Source organism: Phaethon aethereus, assembly GCF_964289735.1.
Source record: "Phaethon aethereus genome assembly, chromosome: 8".
NCBI classification, from domain to species: domain Eukaryota; kingdom Metazoa; phylum Chordata; class Aves; order Phaethontiformes; family Phaethontidae; genus Phaethon; species Phaethon aethereus.
Window position 1 is genome coordinate 27,862,990 of NC_138584.1, and position 18,512 is coordinate 27,881,501.

The 18,512-nt window shown below is 52.2% G+C and overlaps 1 protein-coding gene across 1 annotated transcript; it reads right to left on the reverse strand.

Moving 5' to 3' along the window:
- Positions 1-10,144: 10,144 nt before the first annotated feature.
- On the reverse strand, positions 10,145-11,760 carry DMRTA2 (DMRT like family A2; the record flags this gene model as incomplete). Its single annotated transcript, XM_082002960.1, has 2 exons — positions 11,207-11,760; positions 10,145-11,097 (listed from the first exon to the last, which is right to left on the reverse strand). Exons 1-2 carry the CDS (start codon positions 11,697-11,699, stop codon positions 10,145-10,147), a joined length of 1,446 nt encoding a protein of 481 aa, XP_081859086.1. The 5' UTR covers positions 11,700-11,760.
- Between the last annotated feature and the right edge of the window lie 6,752 nt (positions 11,761-18,512).

Genomic DNA, 18,512 nt, shown 5'->3' on the forward strand with positions numbered 1-18,512 from the left:
CATTGTTCATTAAATGCCTTTCTGCAAATACTGTCCAATGGTATTTCTGTAGCATTAATATTAGAAGCCTGTAGGATTCTACAGATTATGTAAAAAAAAATTTTGTATTTTTGTACTCCACCACGCCATCCTAAGTCTATTGATTTAATAAAACAAACCACCTAAAATTATTCATTGTTTTTAATCACAGCGCGGTATGCCAGTAGGAATAGTCATTTTCACTGCAAGTTCTCTAGGCAGAGAAGAACTCATAATTCATTGTCTGCCTAAGGAGCTCTCTAAGGAGAAGATTTTTACTTCTTCATCTTGTTTGCTCTGTTGGTTGATTGGCATGTATCTCTGTATATAACTATATCTATGGCACAGTGTTATAATAGCAAGGAAAACAAAATTATTACCTCTGCCTGACATTTCATCAGCAGTACTTGGGAAATATTGTCCCTGAAAAACACAGAACAGGGGGTTACAATTAACACTAAGAAGTGTTAATTAGAGCTGGAATGACTTATTATAAAGCAGAGGGTATTTTACTTTTCCATGTCTCACAACGGTATAGCTTCCTGAGTGAAGTCAGGGGCTCTGCTCTTGTAGCTGGAAGTGAGGAAATACATAACCCCTTGTTGCTATTCTTTATCACTGAACAAGTACTTATCAACAAGCATATGCTTTGGCACATGTTAGCATATATTCAGGACATAGGTTCTGTTTTGCCATTGTTAGAGCTCTGCTCTAAACTCCGAGGAATTTGACACATTTTAATGAATGAAGACAGAGTCCAGGAGAGCTTGCCTGCAACAGAGATTGCACGCTTAATTAGGACCCTTATTAAAAATAAATACTCAAGTAGTACAAAAGTCTGCAATTCAAGCCTTGTGCCTCATACTGAAACTGGAGACAGTCAATATTAGTAGTCACTTGAAAAAAAAATTATAAATTGTTTTGAGTAGCTCAAGGTCACACAATGTTGGCAAATCAGCAGCAGAGCTCAGTACACAAACCAAATCTTCCAAGACCCATGTGCAGTTTTCACTACAAAACCTCACAGCTTCCTTCATTTACAAGATCCCAGTGCTCCTCTGCAACAGCAATATCTCATTCTTATTCCATGAGAATAACCCAGTGAAAGTTAAACAAACCAAACTGCAAAGATAAGGGATAATTGTACCTTTCAAAAGACTTGAGGTAAGAAGTTCATACGCTTTACTTTAAGTGTACCGCAGGCAGCTGAAGCATCATTTTACCTCTTTCAAGAATCATTTCACTTTTAGATTAATCTCGGAACCGATCAGGAGCTCACACCCACTGAGCACCAGCAGCATGTTGCTATCAAAGGAAGCACTATGGTGCTGTGCTTCCTGCTTCATGACAATATTCTGTGCTTAGGTCTATGAAGACGCAAAGGACAAGTCCAAGTGAGTCCAGAATCTATGGGTGTAACATCTGAGATCCCCACTTACACCAGAAATAAAACTGAGAGTAAAAGAAACTAAATCATTGTCATTTGTGGCAAAATAAAACCCGACCACCACCAGCCAGGGTGATATACACTAATGAAATATTGTATTTGTTACTGTTGCTCATAAAGCCCTCAAAAGCTTTAATAGTTACAACCTATTTTTTAAAAAAATGAGGAGTAACACTCAGAAACTAAAGAAAAAAACAGTCAAAAAGGTCATCTGTATGCAGAATTAAAAAAAAAAATCACAACAGTAGTCCAGGGGGTTAAAATTGCAAGTATTTCAAATTTAACATATGATCTGAGGATCTGTCTAAAAAGATACGCTCTTAAGGAAAAATTTCTTATAGATTTTATTTTCGTTATAACAAAGTTAATACTTGGATTGGAGGAGCATGAGTTTCAATTGAGGTTGAAAAAAGATTCATGATACCATAAACATCGGCAAAACAATAGACAGTCAACAAAGATGGCTCTGTGCAAAACATTCACTGAAAATCTCCAACAGGATCCTTTTTGCTGTTGCATTTTGGATGCCAGATGGCTGGAGGGAGTTCCAGCAGGCAATTTCTTAATGAGAGTGCCTCTGCCCAATATCGACATCCATCATATGCAGCATCTAGCCTGCTGAGGCATCCAAGACATTCTACCAATGACTTCACCAGGTCAGTCTTAGCTTTTTACAGCTTATGGAACATCATTTACTGTTGTTCAGTTCAGCCCATCTAATCAGGACTAACTTTCCTCAGACATTTCAGTGATGAGGAACAAGATAACACAGGAGATAAGGCTCCTAGGATAGCCTTAGCCCCCCAGTTGGCCCTGCTTTTAAGAGCACACCTATTGCTCATCGCCTGCATCGCCACAGACTTCTAGCTTAATAGAGCCATTTCCCACTTGAGAGCCAAGTACACCGTTTTTCCAGCCCTGCTCTACAGTTAGAAACAATCCTGCTAGGCAAGCATGTTGACATCTTCATCTCACACAGGTTTGAAGCTCTTTCCAGATCAAAGATGTACGTATCCTTGCTTGCCAAGATAAAGCAAGTTCTTCTTTCAGTGACGAAGGTACTAAACACGGAAAAATAGCTGAGTCCTCTCCCAGGAGGGAAATTAGGAAGCCAAAGTGAAAGATGCATGGGATCCCAGTGGGCCAGTTAACACACACTTCAGCCTGGCATCAGAAGGCACTTTCACATAACACTTGGGAAATAAATAATGGTGAAACATGCCATAATGCCTCTGCCAGCTTCTGCAGCTTCCCCACCCCATGGGTGTGGGGTACCTCCTGAATATTTTGATACCATTACACTCCCAGTTAATTACAATTGGGTTAACTCTGGTGTACTTTGGGCATTATGCTTGTAAACCACGATGGATGAATTTTCCCCAAAATCCAGCAAGTCTTATGCTACTATTTAGACTTATTTCTAAGATATTTTCCAGTGGATCCAAAAAAAGAAATTTAAGTATTGTTTTGGGATCCTTTTCACCCCTTGAATGGGAAGGCGGCTATAACATAATTCTTGTAGAAAAGAGAACCTGAAAACACCTCCCTAACCACTACTGGTCAAGCCAACGGTTTCATGAAGAAGGGTATGGATTTTAGCTAAGGCTGGGGCTGTGTTTTGCCTGCCAAATCTACTGGAGCGTTTTCCCATTCTTGGCCCCACTGCATTAGGATGATTTTTCTCTGTGTCAAAGTAAAGCTTCAGAATGTGGGTAAAAAGAACGATTAGAGAAATTAAATGTAATTCATCCCTCTAAGCAGGAAAAAGCCAAGCATCTCATAACTTCATTCTAGCACACTGGACTGAGCACTGCAATTTTCATCCATCTTTGTTTTGCCTGATCATTTGCCATTTACTCCTATTGAACAGGTCCTTAATTAGATTCTGCTAACCAGTGTAAGATATCTGACTCTCACCTTAGAAAGCAAAGGCTCTTTAAATTATAATCTCCACTATTTGCCCCATTCATTTGGCTAACCTTTCAAGCAGGAGATTTAGAAAACTGAGGAAATCCATAGGTTCCACCCAAGGTAAACGATGGGCTTCCCCAAGCCATGAGACGAAATCAATATCCCGTATCCCACTTACAAGAAACGAGGTAACATTTTGATACCTTTGTTCCCCATAAAGCCGTTTTGTCCTTAAGGCCCTGCTGCAAAAATCCAAGCTCATTCTGACTGTCATCTCATGCTGCCATTGCTACTCTTGGTTAGAAGCTCACGGTCTCAGGATCCAGCTCCCCTTAGCAGGGGTCATACCCTCCTCCCTCCCAATTCCAGGTCCTGCTGACCTTTAAGCACTTTTCTGGATCTGATGAACGTTTTATAGGGGCCCTGCCTTGCTGGCTCTGCTCCTGTCTTTTTGAATCTCTGTGAAACTCTCCTGTATTCTGGTCCAGGGCTAGTACCCCATTTCACTTCCAAATATCTGATTTTAGCAACGACCTCAGCACTTTAAGGCCAGCCAGCCAGTCTTGTTAAAACTCTCTGTAAACACAAACCCCGAGCAGATCTTTTTAAAAGCCTTTGTAATTCATGCTTCCCATCTGCCTGTCAGGCCACATGGAAAGATCCACTCTGTTTCTGTTTTCCCTTCCATTTCCTTCTTCCCCCCAGGAACCTGCCCTGCGATCACACACTACTCAAATTTGCACAGATCCTGCACATCTATTATATTTATTTGCCCAGTTAAATGGTCAACTACTTTCTGAAGAAATCTGCATAGCAGATTTGTAATTATTGATGGGCAATAAGACTTTGGGTAACCTGCTTTCAATGGATTTCCACATCTTTTTCTGAAATTCCTCTATGTCTTTATCCAGTCATTTTTCATCCATTCATGTATTGGGGAAAAAAAAGTAACTACACAGAAACAACCTTTAGCATAACTCTTACAAGCTTTACAGCACATTAATAAAATCAAAAACAAGACAGGAGGGAATATAAGACAGGAAAAAAACCTCTCTAAATCCATACTAGCTACAAGTATATCCAAATTGAGAACATGCCAAAGGATCCATCCTTACCCCTCGCAGATCTGCATTACAGAGTTCATTTAGGCAGAGCTTCTGTGAAAAGTCAGGAATCAAAACATATCCCACATATCACCACCTCTTACAGAAAATTAATCCACAAATCAGTATATGACAACATTTTGCACTTCCAGAACATCAGAACAAGGTTGTCAGAAAACAATGTTTTTCCACCCTGTAGTTTAGCGTTTGCAGGGAGTTAAGATAAAGTCTAAGATAAGATTTTAGCTCCCGCATACAGGTAAATCCAATACTGCACAAAACAACATTCCAAACAGAATTATCCCCCAGGTGGGTGTCTCATCATGCCCTTGTCCACATCTGCCAAAAATCACACCTGGGGTGAAGACGAACACACGTTTACGCTAGCATTTGGATAGAGCAGGCCCCAGACTTTGTGATGGTTAGAAATAGTTAGCAAATGGCCTGTTAGAACTATTAGTAATGTCTTCTTGTCTTTAAGCGTTTTGATCTCTCTTGATGTGCTCTCTTCCACATGAACAATCAATGAGTCACTGTAAAAACACCCATCACCATTTTACACTGATGGCCACTCGTTCAGCCCTTGGCCTGTACTACCAGCACGCATGTAATTGAAGCTCCTAACCTCTGTACAGCACCCAGCATTACTACATCTGAAATTAAGAGTTTCTTGTAGTTTCCTTGAAGATGCAAATGCTGCCATATAGTACCTCCTCACTCAGCCTGAGGGGAGTATAGTCAAAGTTTAAAGGCTGCCTCAGGAAAGGTACGGTTATAACAGACTTTTAATACAGTCCAAGGAACTGCCTTACACTTTTCATGAATATGGCTGTCCTTCAAACTCAACGCCCAGCAAGTGACGCAACATTTTCATTACACTCTTGTAACACGGGCACCAAGACCTTGTTTTAGTCATTCCTAAGTATTTCCACAGCCCTTACGACTGTACCCAAGCTCTCTGTCAGTCTCTCACACTGCTATTCTGTGCTGGAATTCACCCCTTCCCTCTTCTCCCCGCTTCTTTCACCTTTGGCGCTACCCAACACCAGACTATCCCCGCACACCTACCTCCTCCAGCTACATCCCCCCGCACCCGTATCACCCAGGGCCAGCCCGTTCATCCCCCAGCCTTTAACCTCTTCCCACCCCCGGCCACGTCCCTCGCATTAGCACGACCACCCCCGCATCAGTATCCCACCCTCCTTGCCCCTCGCCCTCCGTCATTTCCACCGAACCCAGCCGCGGCTGGGTGATGCGAGGGCGAATTCAGGGCCGCGGGGGCTGCCCAGCTCCCGGGGGGGCGGCGGCTGCAGGTCGCAGCGGGCATCCCCCGGCAGCTCACTCGGCGTCTTGGCTCAGGAGCATCCCTTCCACTGACCCTCAGGTTCCCTAGTAACACAGAAATGAGGGGTACTGGCTGAGAAGGAACAGGTTTTACATTAAAACATTTGTTGAAATTAATTTTCTCTTTTTTGCCTTGTTTATTTGTTTGTTTGTTCTGAAGAAGCTCATTTTGGAGATAAAATGCCAAACAGCATTGATGCAATTTCGGGAGGGGGAAGGGATTGTGGTTTTTATTTCTTATTTTTCGAACTTGCGCCCAACGGCGGGTTTTCTTTTTTGGGTTGTTTTTTTTCCCCTTAATGAAAAGGTAGAGAGAAATAAAGGGGGGAACGGGAAAGGGACGGTAACAGGGCAAAAATATTTTCTGCAACGGAGTTTTAGCATTTCTGTTGAAACCCGGGAGACGGAAAGCGGAATGGATTTTCACGGGCCTTAGCTGACGCTAAAAGCGGCAGGAAACAGTGGAAGAGCCGGTTCCGTTCCCCCCGTAACGATTTGTACCCGCTCGGTTCCATCCGTTGAGCCCTGAGCCTGCCGCTCTCCCCGGCGGGGTGCCGGTACCGGCCCCGGCGGGCTCGCCGCCCGCGGCCGGGCTTTGCCGGTTCGTCCTGTGGAGCTGCTCCTCCTCGGTGGTTTGTTTTTTTTTTTTTTTTCCACCTGCTTAACTACATTTAAATATATTAAATGCTTCGCTGTTGTTGTTCTGGCAGAGGAGTAGCTGCTGCCGTTGCCATGGGGATGTTATGACAGCAGAGGGGGGTGCCCGCGCGCTGCGGAGAGGCAGAGGTGTCCCCTCGCCGGGGGGACGTGGGAAGTTTGTGTGCCTGACACGAGTGGCCTGGGAACGCCTGGCCCCGGAGGGGAGGCCGCTGGGGACAGCGGAAGAGGCGATGTCGAGGAGCCAGGGCGAGGGCAGAGCGGCGGGACGGCAAAAAGCCGCTTTCACCCGAAGCGATGCCCCGGTGAGGGGCACCCGCCGTCGCCCCGCCGGCTCCGGCCCGTCCTTTCTCGCCTCTCAGAGGCAGCGCCGGGCTGTGGGGCGGCTTACAGGCCGGGAGACCCCGCCCGGATTTGCGGGAGAGCCGGGGCAGCGAGTCGGGACGCACTCCTCGGCCTCCAGCGACACAGGCCATGGCTGCCCCCGGGGCTGGGGTCAGCGGGGAAGGGGAAAGAAAGGAAGAGGAAGGGGAAGGGAAAGGGAAAGGAAGGGAAAGGAGACCCGAGGCGCTGCCCCCGGCGCCGGCACGCCTCACCGGGCTGCAGAGGCGGCCCCGCAGCGGGCAGGGCGCGGAGAGGTTCATTTTAGGTGAAGGAATGTCATTTCGCTACTAAATGGTTAGTCTAATTTGATCTTTATTATGCTGTGGATTAGGGCTGATTCATATTAAACACTAGCGCAGTTAATATAACTCCGGAACGTGTCCCCCTGTATGTACAGCGGCCGCCGTGACAGCCCCGCCGCTTCCTGCGACCCGTGGATTAAGATTTAATTAACAGGGAAGTTTGCTGGCGCTCGCCGGCAGCCTCTCTGCTTTACCAATAATTTATACTCGGTTCCGCGGATTTTTATTCAAGTGACAGCATTTTATTTTACTCTAAAAGAAACCTGAATATTTTATGTTCTGTCGGAAGCTTCTGTGTAAGAACCTCTCCGAGGCGGCTTCGAACCCAGGGGATTTTATTTTATTTATTTTTTTAATCTACGGGAGTTACCTCAATAGGGACAATGTATCGGATTCTCTTACCCCCTCCTCCTACTCCTCCCAATTTAACAGCCTAAACTACCCATATGAAAGTTAATCGTCGTGATCCCCATTGTCGATTGCATAAAACCAAGCTCAAGCCAACCTCCAAGACACGGCAACAATCTTGATAAATCGTCCTGCTCGGCTAACTACACAAGAATGGCTTTCGTAATTAAAAGGGGAGCTGAGTTAAATCAACAGCTCTTAAGCCCTTCTCAACAGGGCTAGAATGGAAGAAATGTGGCGACCTGATTTCTTTAAGTAGCAGCTCTTTGTAGCCCATTCATAATCCTAGATATGGAAACTCATCCTGCACAAAGTCAGCTGCCAACCAAAAAAAAAAAAAAAAAAAAAAGGAAAAAAGTTTATTCAGATGCTCAAAGTCCATCTTTTTTTTCCCAGTCTAGCATAACCCTGGCACTTTATAACCAAACAGACAACTCCTTTCCAATTAAAGTGGAATTAGGAAACTCAATCAATTTAGCTCACTATTAAAGCCCTTCTTTATTAAACCGTTTTATTGTAGTAATATTAAGTTTCACCCACTCTTGGAACACGAGACTTTTAAAAGTTTCCCTTGCGATATTGATTTGGCTGCTCCCAGGATGGATAAGGGTCAAAAATGTTTACCTAGGTGCAATCTGCAATATTTACTTACTTTTTTTTCTTTTTTAAAGAAAACCTTAAAATTGTATCCAACTTGATCAATCGGGCGAGAGAAGGAAGAATTGCATTTTACTTGCTACCGTCTTTTGATTTTACGCCGTGGCTTCCTTCAATGGCTGCGGCGGGACGCGTCTCCTCCCAGACCCACCAGTATATTAACTGGTTGGTAGAAGCCGCGCTGCCAGCTCCCAGCCACTGTTTACACGGGTTTATTTGAAGTGAGAAAGTAAACAGTCCAGCTGTGCCACGGAGCGGCTCGGTGGGATTAGGTTTCCATACCAACCAACTTTAGGAGCGTTTACAGTCTTAATTCAACCACGCACTGAACATGTTCTTTGTGAGTGATAGTTTTCCGGGGCCAAACACGCCCAGGACTGGTAAGAAAGTGGCTCTTCGGTCTTGGGAGGGATGCACGGGGGCACGCCCGCCTCATCGCAACAAATAAGTAAATAGAGGGCGGAACGCGTACTTTTTGGTCTTGAAGAGCAGTCGGACACCATCGCAAAAAAAAACCCAAAAAAACCCAAAAAACCAATAACAACAACAAAAAACAACCCATGCGTGTAGCCTTTACTCTTGAAATGAGGGGGGAGATTTGGAAAGGACACACAGCTCCAAAAGCAAACTAGCCAAGTCTGCCCTGCGCGCACCCCTGCCCCGAGCTTGTGGTGTCTTAACTCCTTCACGTCTGTCTTACGTTCTGAAAACTCGTCATTATTATATATCCCTTTGCTTATCTTGACATAGAAACAATTAAAACGCACATTCGAATTTCAGATACGAGGGGAAAGTACCTCTCCGTTGCTACAGAACCCGCAGTCGGCAAGGCGGGCGTTTGCTTTAACCGTGCTTTGCTTCTCTGCAACAATGCCGGGTTTCCTAAACATGACAAAAATAGGCGAGATATCGAAGGAAAACAACAATCCTGCTTAAATTTACACCTCGGATTTTTTTTTTTTCCTAGTGTAAATAATAAAAAGACCAGAACCAGAAATAAACGTATTTGACAATTTCAGTTAAGGAGATTACTCTGGTTTGTATGCTTCGTTTTTATTTATAAATTTTCCAAAGAATATCCGATTTGACCATGATAAAAATTTAGTAAATATATTTGTACTAATTGCATAAACTGCTTTAAATATTGACTGTACTTGTCAAATGAATTTCCCAAAGCACACGTTCCACTGCCTCATAAAATACCACTTGCCATTTATAAGACCGATTTTTTTCTTTTAATAGAAAATAACATTTATTTCTATGAAATGGAAACACAGAATTACCTGTTAGAAACAGCAAGAAGTTTGCTACATCGGAACAAGAAAGCAGTTTTCTTGCAGATCACAAATGAAGGAGGCTTATTCAACCGTCACACACCATTGGCGCCAGGGTCCTACGGACAGTTACAAATATATCTACTTTCCAATGTTATATACAGATCATAACATTTTCGGGGGCGGGAAGGAAAAGGCTTTCAATTTGACAATATGTTTAATCTATACGCCTGGTAAGTATTACAATGAGCTGTCTAACCTTTAGCTTAACGTTAATACCAAGTTCACCTACGCGTTACATTAATAACTTAGATTTCCATTTTATAACATTATACACTTGCTAGTATACATATATATATGTATGTGTGTGGAAAGAGAGAGTGTGTGTGTGTGTGTACACACCCCACGACGCACCAGGGATATCCATGCTTATGGCCATAAGCAGCAAGGAGTGACTCATGTCTGGACAATGAAAGTGCACCTTTATCACCGTTTTAAGACACCTACGTCTGTCCGCGCCGGGCTCCGCACGCAATCGTCGCCTGTTCGGGGGAAGCGGGGGAGAAAGCCACTCTGTCCGTCCACCCGTGCCTACCTAGCTACTTCTACACGGATGAGCGCTTTAGGAAGCCGCCCCCGCTATTGCTTCTCGGGAGTGTTGTTGACCATGGGCCCGTAGAGCCCGCCGGAGTAGACCTGCTCCTTGTGCACGGCGGAGCGGTCCCGCATGAGGTCGCTGAAGGCGTAGTCCACGGGCGGCCGGAACCCGAGGGTGGGCATCAGCCCGGCCGTGGAGTAGGGGGTCATGAAGGCCAGTCCCCGGCTGTGCGCCGAGTAGGCGAGGCGCAAGGGGTTGAGTCCCAGGTGGGTGCCCAGCGGGTAGGCGCCGGCCTCGGCCCCGAAGTGCGTGGCGTTGGGCTGCAGCGGGGAGAAGGCGGAGCGGCTGCCCAGCGTGCCGATGGCGGGGGCCATGGCGCCGGCTATCAAGGGCCGGTGGTGGGCGGCGGCGGGGGTGGGTGGAAGGCCTTGCAAGGCGCCGTCCCGAGCCCAGCCCTCCTCGGGGCCCTTCTCCTGGCCGCGGTTGTTGAGGATCTGCTCGATGGCCTGTACTACGTCCCCGCCGCAGCCCTGCAGCACCAGCTCCAGCACGCTGCGCTTGTGCGCCGGGAAGACGCGCGTCAGGATGTCGATGGGAGTCCGCTGCCGGCCGCCGGCCGCGGGCGTAGGGTCCTGCTCGTCCTTGTCCGCCTCCGAGCCCGAGTCCGAGCCCAGCGGGCTGATGGAGCCCGGGCTCTCCTCCCCCTCCTTCGGGCCCTTGGAGACGGGCGAGCTGAGGAAGGACTCGCCGTCCCCGTTCTCCGAGCCCGAGCCGTGGCGACCTTCTGGGGAGGAGGTGCCGGGCACGGACTCCCCGTCCGGGGAGAGGGGCTTCCCGCCCGCCTGCTGCGGGGTGACGGCGCGGCTCGGCAGCAGCGTCTTGGGGAACAGCTCGAACTTCTGCATCTTGGACTCTGCGGGGCGGGGAGGGGGGGAAGTAGAGAGCCCGTCAGTGCGGCTGCCCCCGCCGCGCCCGCTCCACCGGGGGATGCCGCCTGCAGGCCCGCGCCCCCCCGCACCCTCCCCGCCGCCTCTCCCGGCTCCTTCCCTCCCCTCTCCCCGCCGGTCCTGGGCTCCCCCCGAGGGCGCACAGCGCGGCCTTACCTGAGGCGCCGGCGCCTCCCTCGCCGCCGCCCCCGGCGCAGACGGAGCCGAAGACCTCGTACGCGGGCCGGGGTGGGATGATGCCGTTGGCGGCCGCCAGGGCCAGCCCCTCGGCCGTGCCGTACAGCAGCTGGAGCTCGCGGGCCTCGTTCTCCTCCTGCGCCTGCTGGCGGCGCAGCGCCACCTGGGCCGCCATGACGCGCTGGCGCTCGGCGATGAGGGTGCACTTGGCGCACATGCAGTCCTTCCAGCGGCAGTACCGCTTATGGCCCTTCAGCGCCGACACCACCCCGTGATTGCGGCACCGGGCGCACTTGGGGGTCCGCGGGTACTTCTCGGCCGCCCGCAGCAGCAGCGGCGGGGCCCGCAGCAAGCTCCCGGCTACGCTCACCGGCAGCGTGGCCGCCGCCGCCGCAGCTGCCGCCGCCACCGAGCTGGGGGGCACCGGTGGGGGCGCGGAGGGCACGCTGGGCAGCTCCGACCGCAGCTCCATCCTGGCGAGTCCGCCCCGAAAGAGAGACCCTCCCTCCCTGGTCTCCCCCAAAGCAATGCGGGGCGGGGGAAGCCCCCGCGGCGCACCCGCGCCCGGACGCGGAGGATCTCCCGGCGCCTTCAGGCGCGATCACGGGTGGGGGGCACACGGAGCCCCGGGTGCGGGCATGCAAATCCCAGCGCCTACCCCCTCGCCTCGCCGGCAGCCCCTGTCCCCCTGCACCGGCACACAGCCCCGGAGTGAGGTCCAAGTGAGGAAGGGGCCGTCGGGAGCCTTTCTGCGCCCTCCTCCCCTCCGCTCCGCTCCCGAAAAGCGAGTCTAAGACAAGAAAATCCAAGAAAACTTAGATCTCTCTCGCTTCCTTGCTCTCCGTGCGCATCTGGCAGGGCAGCACCAAGTCCATCGCGCCGCGCTCAAAGCCGAGCTCTCCCCGTCCGCGCTTGGGGGATCGCCGCTCCCCACGGTGCCCCGCTGGAAACTCGAGCTGCTCCCTACGCCCAGCTCCCCCTTGCCCCTTCAACTACCATCACAGATTAAAAGCGTCCCTTCAAAGAGCAATCCGGCGCCTTCAACGACAGGATCCCTCGCCACCGGCCGCGGAGGCTAAAATCCAGCAGAGAATTTAAAAAAAAAAAAAAAAATCACCCCGTCTCCCGAGCAGCAGCACCGCAGCCGGGCGGAGGGGCCGGCAGCCCGCGGCCAGGGGAACCCCCGCCCGCGGCCCGGCTCGGCCGGGCTCACCCGCCGCGGCGAGCCCCGAGCTTCGGGGCAGGCAGAGCCGGCGTCGGGGCGGGAGCAGGCAGGGCCGCAGCAGGCAGGGCCGGAGCGCTGCACGCCCCCGCGCCCCCCGGGAGACGCCGCCGCCCCGCGCCGCCTGGCGCGTGCGGCCCGCGCGGCTGGAGCTGCAGGCAGAGCGCGCTGGCCGCCGCGCCGCCCGCCGCCACTCGCGCTATTGTTGCGCCCCGCGTTGCCATTAGGCAACATTTGACAACAATGTGGCGCCTGCTATTGGCCAGGGGCGGGAAGCGCCACTCTGATTGGCCGCCCCACGGCCCGCCGCGTCCGCCCGGCGGCTGCCCGAGCGCGCCGCGCCCGCGGAGAGCCGGGAGGGCCCGGGGGGGACCCGCGGTGCCCGCGCGTGTGCGTGTGCCCGCGTGTCCGCGCGTGCGAACCTCCGGCCGGTTTCTCGCTACCTGCGAGTTTGGCTTTTATTTTATTTTTTAATCCAGTGGGACCGGTATTTGCCTTGCCAGCTGCTGGGAGGGGGCTGGTATTTCCTGGGTGTCACTTGTCCAAAGGCGGGGCGGGGGGACACGGAATATACTGTAGAAGGTGACAATTCAATTTATGATCCCCCCCACTCCCTTGGAGACTTTGTGTTGTAATAGCACATAACGCTGCCTCTTTCCTTCCTTTCTTCCTTCCTTCCTTCCACTTCCTTCCTTCCTTCGCTCCCCTCTTCTCTTTCCCTGCCCCCTCCCTCTCGCCCCACACCCGCAGGGGAACGCGACCGGCGCCGCCGCAGAAGCCCGAGGTGAGTCCAAGTTCCCCTGGCTGCGTGACTACATGTTCAACAGGCGCCTTCCCCGCGGGGACGGCACACCCGAGGGGCTGATTTTTGAGGAGGCGGCTGTCGGGCTGTATATTAACCCCGAGACTTTTGTTTTAGCATTAACCGCCCGGGTTTGACGTCACCTTGCCCGGTAGCGGGGCGGAGGTAGCGCTGCGGCGGGAAATAACGCCGTCGCCTTTCCCCGCGGCTGTCCCCTGTTTCCCACGAGGGATCTCGATCCTCCTCGGCACTTTTTAAAGTCCTTCGTTACACCTGTGGGTAACTCCTTCCCCCGCAGCGGTACCCGCGGAGGGCCCCCTCTCCGTCGCCTCAGCATCCCCACCTGCGCGGGCACACGCTGCGTGATCTCCCCTCCGCGTGGGCTGCGGGGTGGTGCCCCCGGGAGCGCTGCCTGCCCCGCGGCCCCGGGCAGCCCAGCGGGCAGGACAGCAAGCCCGGCCTTTGCTTCTAAATCTTCCGGACCTGCCCGTCGCTCCCTCCGCTGCCGGAGAAGCGCGCAGGACCGCGGAGGGCCGCGGGGCAGCCCCAGGACAAGCCGCAGGACAAGCCGCGCTCGCTGATGCTCCGCTGCCTCTTCCCTCTTCCTCACTCCTTCTGCGGTTGCAAGAAGTCCAGTGGCAGAGCCCTCAAACTTTCAATGTTTTTGTTACACTCACATCCTTCTTTCTCTTTTTTTTTTTTTACGAAATGAATGCTTCCTCACATCACTTTCTGTGTGTGCAGCTGCCACCCACTCCTCGTGTTTTAGGTGTTACAACACCTTTATTTAATACAGCCGCGAAGTAAAAATATCCGATTTAATTTTATTCGCTAGCACTAATTTTACTCTCCGGGGAGAATTACTCAGATCATCTGATTTAATTGAGAATTCGTAGAACTCGATCAAACTGAATGTGAAACATTTAAAGTATTGCTTCATGTTGGCTTACCATGGAGAAAATGTTCTCCCTTCTTCCTGGCAGTGTTCTTTGGTTTTGCGGTGGGTTTTTTCTTTCTCCAGATAGCTTCCCCTTTCCCCCCCCGAGGCAGCCTGCCACCACCAACAGCACAGGACCCGTGTTCCGCTGATTTCCCCCGTTCCCTTTGCTTTCAGCTTTGATTTAGATTAAAGGGCCGGGTTATCCTTTCCGTTTACGGCGGTTTAAAACGAGGTATTTTGGAAACAGCCATGGCAAACAAACAATAACAAAAAAATAAAAAACCCCGCCAGTGGGTAATTAACCAGCCAGTGAAACGCGGTGATTTCTGTTCAGAGCCTCATGCCTTTAGTAACGTTGCAAACGGCGGCGTGGAAGTTTGGACACATAGTGTGCAGCATCTCTATCTCAAGGCGTTACCTATAGTTTCCGTAGGCTCACGCAGCGCGTCCCCCGGTGACTATATAGACAGAGCGAGGATACAACGTCCTAGCACCGAGCACATGAACGCCCAGTGCCTGTTCCTGATGTTTATCCCAAGTCAGCACTACGGACATCCCCTCGCCCAAAACACTGACCCATATAGATCGCTTTTTAAACATTACGCTCAGTATCAATCCCACATCAAAACAGACGGGTTTTGTCCAACAAACGTTTATTGCAAAAACATGTACCGCAGCCCCAAGGTTCAGCAAGGGCATTTGTCAAAAGCTCCCCCGATATCTCACGGGCGTTTAACGGTTTCCCACGCCCCGGTTCTGCTCGACCGGCCCCGCAGGGGCCCGCGGCAGCTCCCGGGAAAGCGCCGCTCTTCCCCGGGTCACTCCCGACCCCAGCGCCGGGGCCCCCCCTCCGGGCTCGGCACACTCCTCCGGGACAAGGGAAACGCTGCTCTTCCCTCTTGCCAGCTCGAAGGGGGCACCTTCAAACGCGAGCCAACTCTTTTTTTGAATTTTTTTGTTTTCTTACGAAGTGCCTTTAGGGAAGGAGAGTCTCGGAGCCCCGAGTCTCACTTCTCGCTGTTTTGATATGTTAATAATAATAATAATTTCTTCCCTCTCCTTGTTTTCCCTTGGAAGCTTTCGCTGTGAACCTAGACAAACTGCGCACATTTCACAGATTTTTAATCGAACGAAACACAACTTGGCTGTGAGTTAGCCCGGATCAGCAAAGCCGCGGCCAGGGCTTGCCGTGGGTAAGGGCTTTCTCCAGCTCTGTCCCGGGCTGCCGGAATTCGCTGTGTGTGCCGGCGTGGACGGGCGGCAGTGGGAGGGGTGCTGCTGCTGCTCCCCCCCGCCTCTCCTGCTGCAGTCCATTTCTGTTCGACAGGCACAATAAAATCTTCATGTACATCTCTGCTCTGATGTCTTTCTCGGGGAGAGGGGTGTTTGTTTTAGGACCCACAGAGTGGCCGGTGCTCCCGCTTGCGCGGGCGGGTGTGCTGGGCAACGGGAGCGGGACGCCGCGAGGTTACGAGGAAAGAGAAACTCATTCCTCCGGACCGAGCGAAACGCAGCCGTAAGGGCCCGAGAGCCGCCCCGCTCCCCGCGTGGCCCCGGGAGCGCCCTCCGCCACCGCCCAAGCCACCCGGAGAGCCGAGACGTGGGCCCGGCTCCTTGCTCCCCCCGCGGGGGCTCGCCGGGCCCGGAGCAGCCACCCCCGTCTGTGGCCCCAGGGCCCGTGGAGTGGGTCCCCCCACGGCGTGGGCTTCCCCCAGGTGGGGAGGGGGCAGGGCGAGAGCGTGCGGGGCACGGCGTGGCCCCGCCGCGTGCCAAGCGGCGTGCCTCCGTCCCACGAAGGAGAAGGAACGCCGCGTTCCGTTGCGCGGTGCCCGGCGGCTGCTTGGCTGTCCCCGTTACGTGTTTGACTCCGGCAGCCCACGAAGTCGGCGCCCACCCCTCTGTGCTCATGTCTGGGTCAGCCCGATAGAACACGGGAGGTTTTTTTAAATATGTATTTATATTTATTTTAAAGAAGACCCGATCCTCCCGGTGCTGATTTCTCTCCTCACCCTCACTGGTTCACCTAAAGGCTTCCCACGTATCGCTGCTCCCGTGCAAAAGTGTGAGAGGGCTGCATGCAGCGATGCTGCTGCATCTTCCCCCAATTACAGTAGTAAAATCTTAATTAAAAAGAGCCCGTCTATTGGCTGCCATGTAGCGGAAGGCAGACACGCACGCCCGGAGGCAGCGCAGCGCCCGCAAGCATCCCAGAGAAATATAGTTCTTGATTAGTGTATTTTCATCTCGTTCTTAGCGGAAGACAGTTTGTAAGTACCTGCTAATGTTGGTGCTCTTTAAGGTTTCAATTGTTCTAGGGGGTTTGCCATTGACTTTTTCATTATTTACCTACTGAATCAAAGTAAGCAAATGCCATCTGTTTCCCTGCTGCTATCATCTTCACTTTTAATTATCCGCCCAGCAGCCTAATAGAGATGATATTAAACTAAATCTTTTTGACATTAAAAGTAATTATCCCCAAACCAATATTACAAGAATGAAAATTACCCTCTTCCCCCCCGTCTCCCCCCAAGAAAAAGGCACATTCCTCCTAGTCCAGGCAACCTCTTCAGATCCCGGAGCGGGGAAAGGTAGACGGAGCTCCCGTTAGCCCGGACTTCTCAAGTATTTGAAACATTATTAACTCGATTTCCCGGCTCCCAGTGGGAGAGGAAAGATTGACAAGGGAGAGAGATTTGCAGAAGGAAATAAGGGAAAATCGGGGCTCCGGATATTCCTGCCTGGGCTTCTTTCCGCCCCGCAGCCCAGCGGCTGCGGGGCAGGGACCGTCCGGGCTCTGCACCCGGGGCTGCCCGGCCCCACCGGGGCACCCGCCGGCCCTGGCACAGGTCCCAGCATCGGGCTTTTAGGAAACAGCCTGTCGTAAACGGGCACATATCGCAACCTCTCGCAGTGCTTTTGCACCGTCCGGCGGCCCGGGCCTTGTGTGGCGCGGTGGAGTGGAGGGGACGGTCATTACAGAGACGTGAGGAGCGGGCTGGTAATGAAGGGGAGGGCGGCGGGTCCTCTAACAGATGGGCGCTTGCTGAATCACCTCTGCGGAGTCATTTCAGACTCAAACTTCTCCGCCATTTCTCCTCCTTCGACTGGCTTTAATATGAGCCGGAGCCGCGTCCCTCGTTTCCTTTAATATGTGCTAAACTGAGCTAATTTTAATTGCATGTTTCAACTTTGCTAATTAAATAGAGTGCTCTAATTAAAAGTGACTAGGGAACAGTTTTTATTCAACCCTCTACTTTTTTAACAATCCATTATGCAACAAATCCAGGGTAAGCCCTCCCTTTAAAAAAGCTACAGATGATTGAGTTTTTACACCTTTTTACACGCTCACAATGGGGAGACTTGACCCAACATATGTAGCGGTGGGACCGGGCCCCCCCGGCTCCCCGATGGGGCATTGGAAGCGGGCTGTCTCGCTGCTGCTGCCCTGCCTGAGCGCTGCTGGAGCCGCTCGCCTCCCGGGGCCTCCCCGCTGGAAGTGCGGGGACTATTAGCCCGGCAAGAGGTTAGAGTAGCACATCCCCAAGACAGCAGCCCGGGATTTGGGAAAATCGGGCTCTTTACACGCTTCATCTCTTCACCAAGTGCTCATTAGGTTGTTAACCTCTGGTTCACATGAAAGGGGCATGTGATGAATCCCCTCCCGAACAAATGGGCGCATCCCCCTTCAGGCACTGAACAAAGCCCTTAAAATAACTGCAGAAGAAAGCCTTTAGTTGTTACTCTAAAATTTCTTTTCTCTGAGAGTTTGTGCCCATCCACACACACGCATACAGACACACAGAAAGAGGGGAAAAAAGCGCGCGCACGCACGCACAACGCCCCCCCCCCCCGTGCGCTGGAGCTAAAACTTAAAAATCCGGGTTCCGACCCCCGGGCCTTTGGCGCTGGCTGATGCCGCCCGGGTTTGGCCGAGGCTCGGGATGGGTCTTCCCCGGGGAGGGGAAAGCAGTCTGCATCGTTGGAGCGGGCGGGGGGGAAGCCAGGCGCCCCCAGCCGTGGGGCAGCCCTCTGCGCGCGGGGGGGGGGGGGCTGCGGGGTGCCGATGCCGACCCCCCCACACACCCTGCTGCTCTCCCCTTCTCCCACGCGCCCCCGAGAGCCGAGCGGAGCGGATTCACAGAGGAAGAGGAGGAGGAGGAGGGGGCGGGCAGGAATTTCCCTTTCCCGCGGGGAGAGCCCGCGCCCCGCGACTCCACGGAGCGGATCGTCTCCCTGAGGGGCCCGGCTCACCTTCGAGGGCAACGCTGCCGCCCACGCCTGTGCGGGGCGCGTATCGCGCACCGAGGGGCGGCCGGGGGAG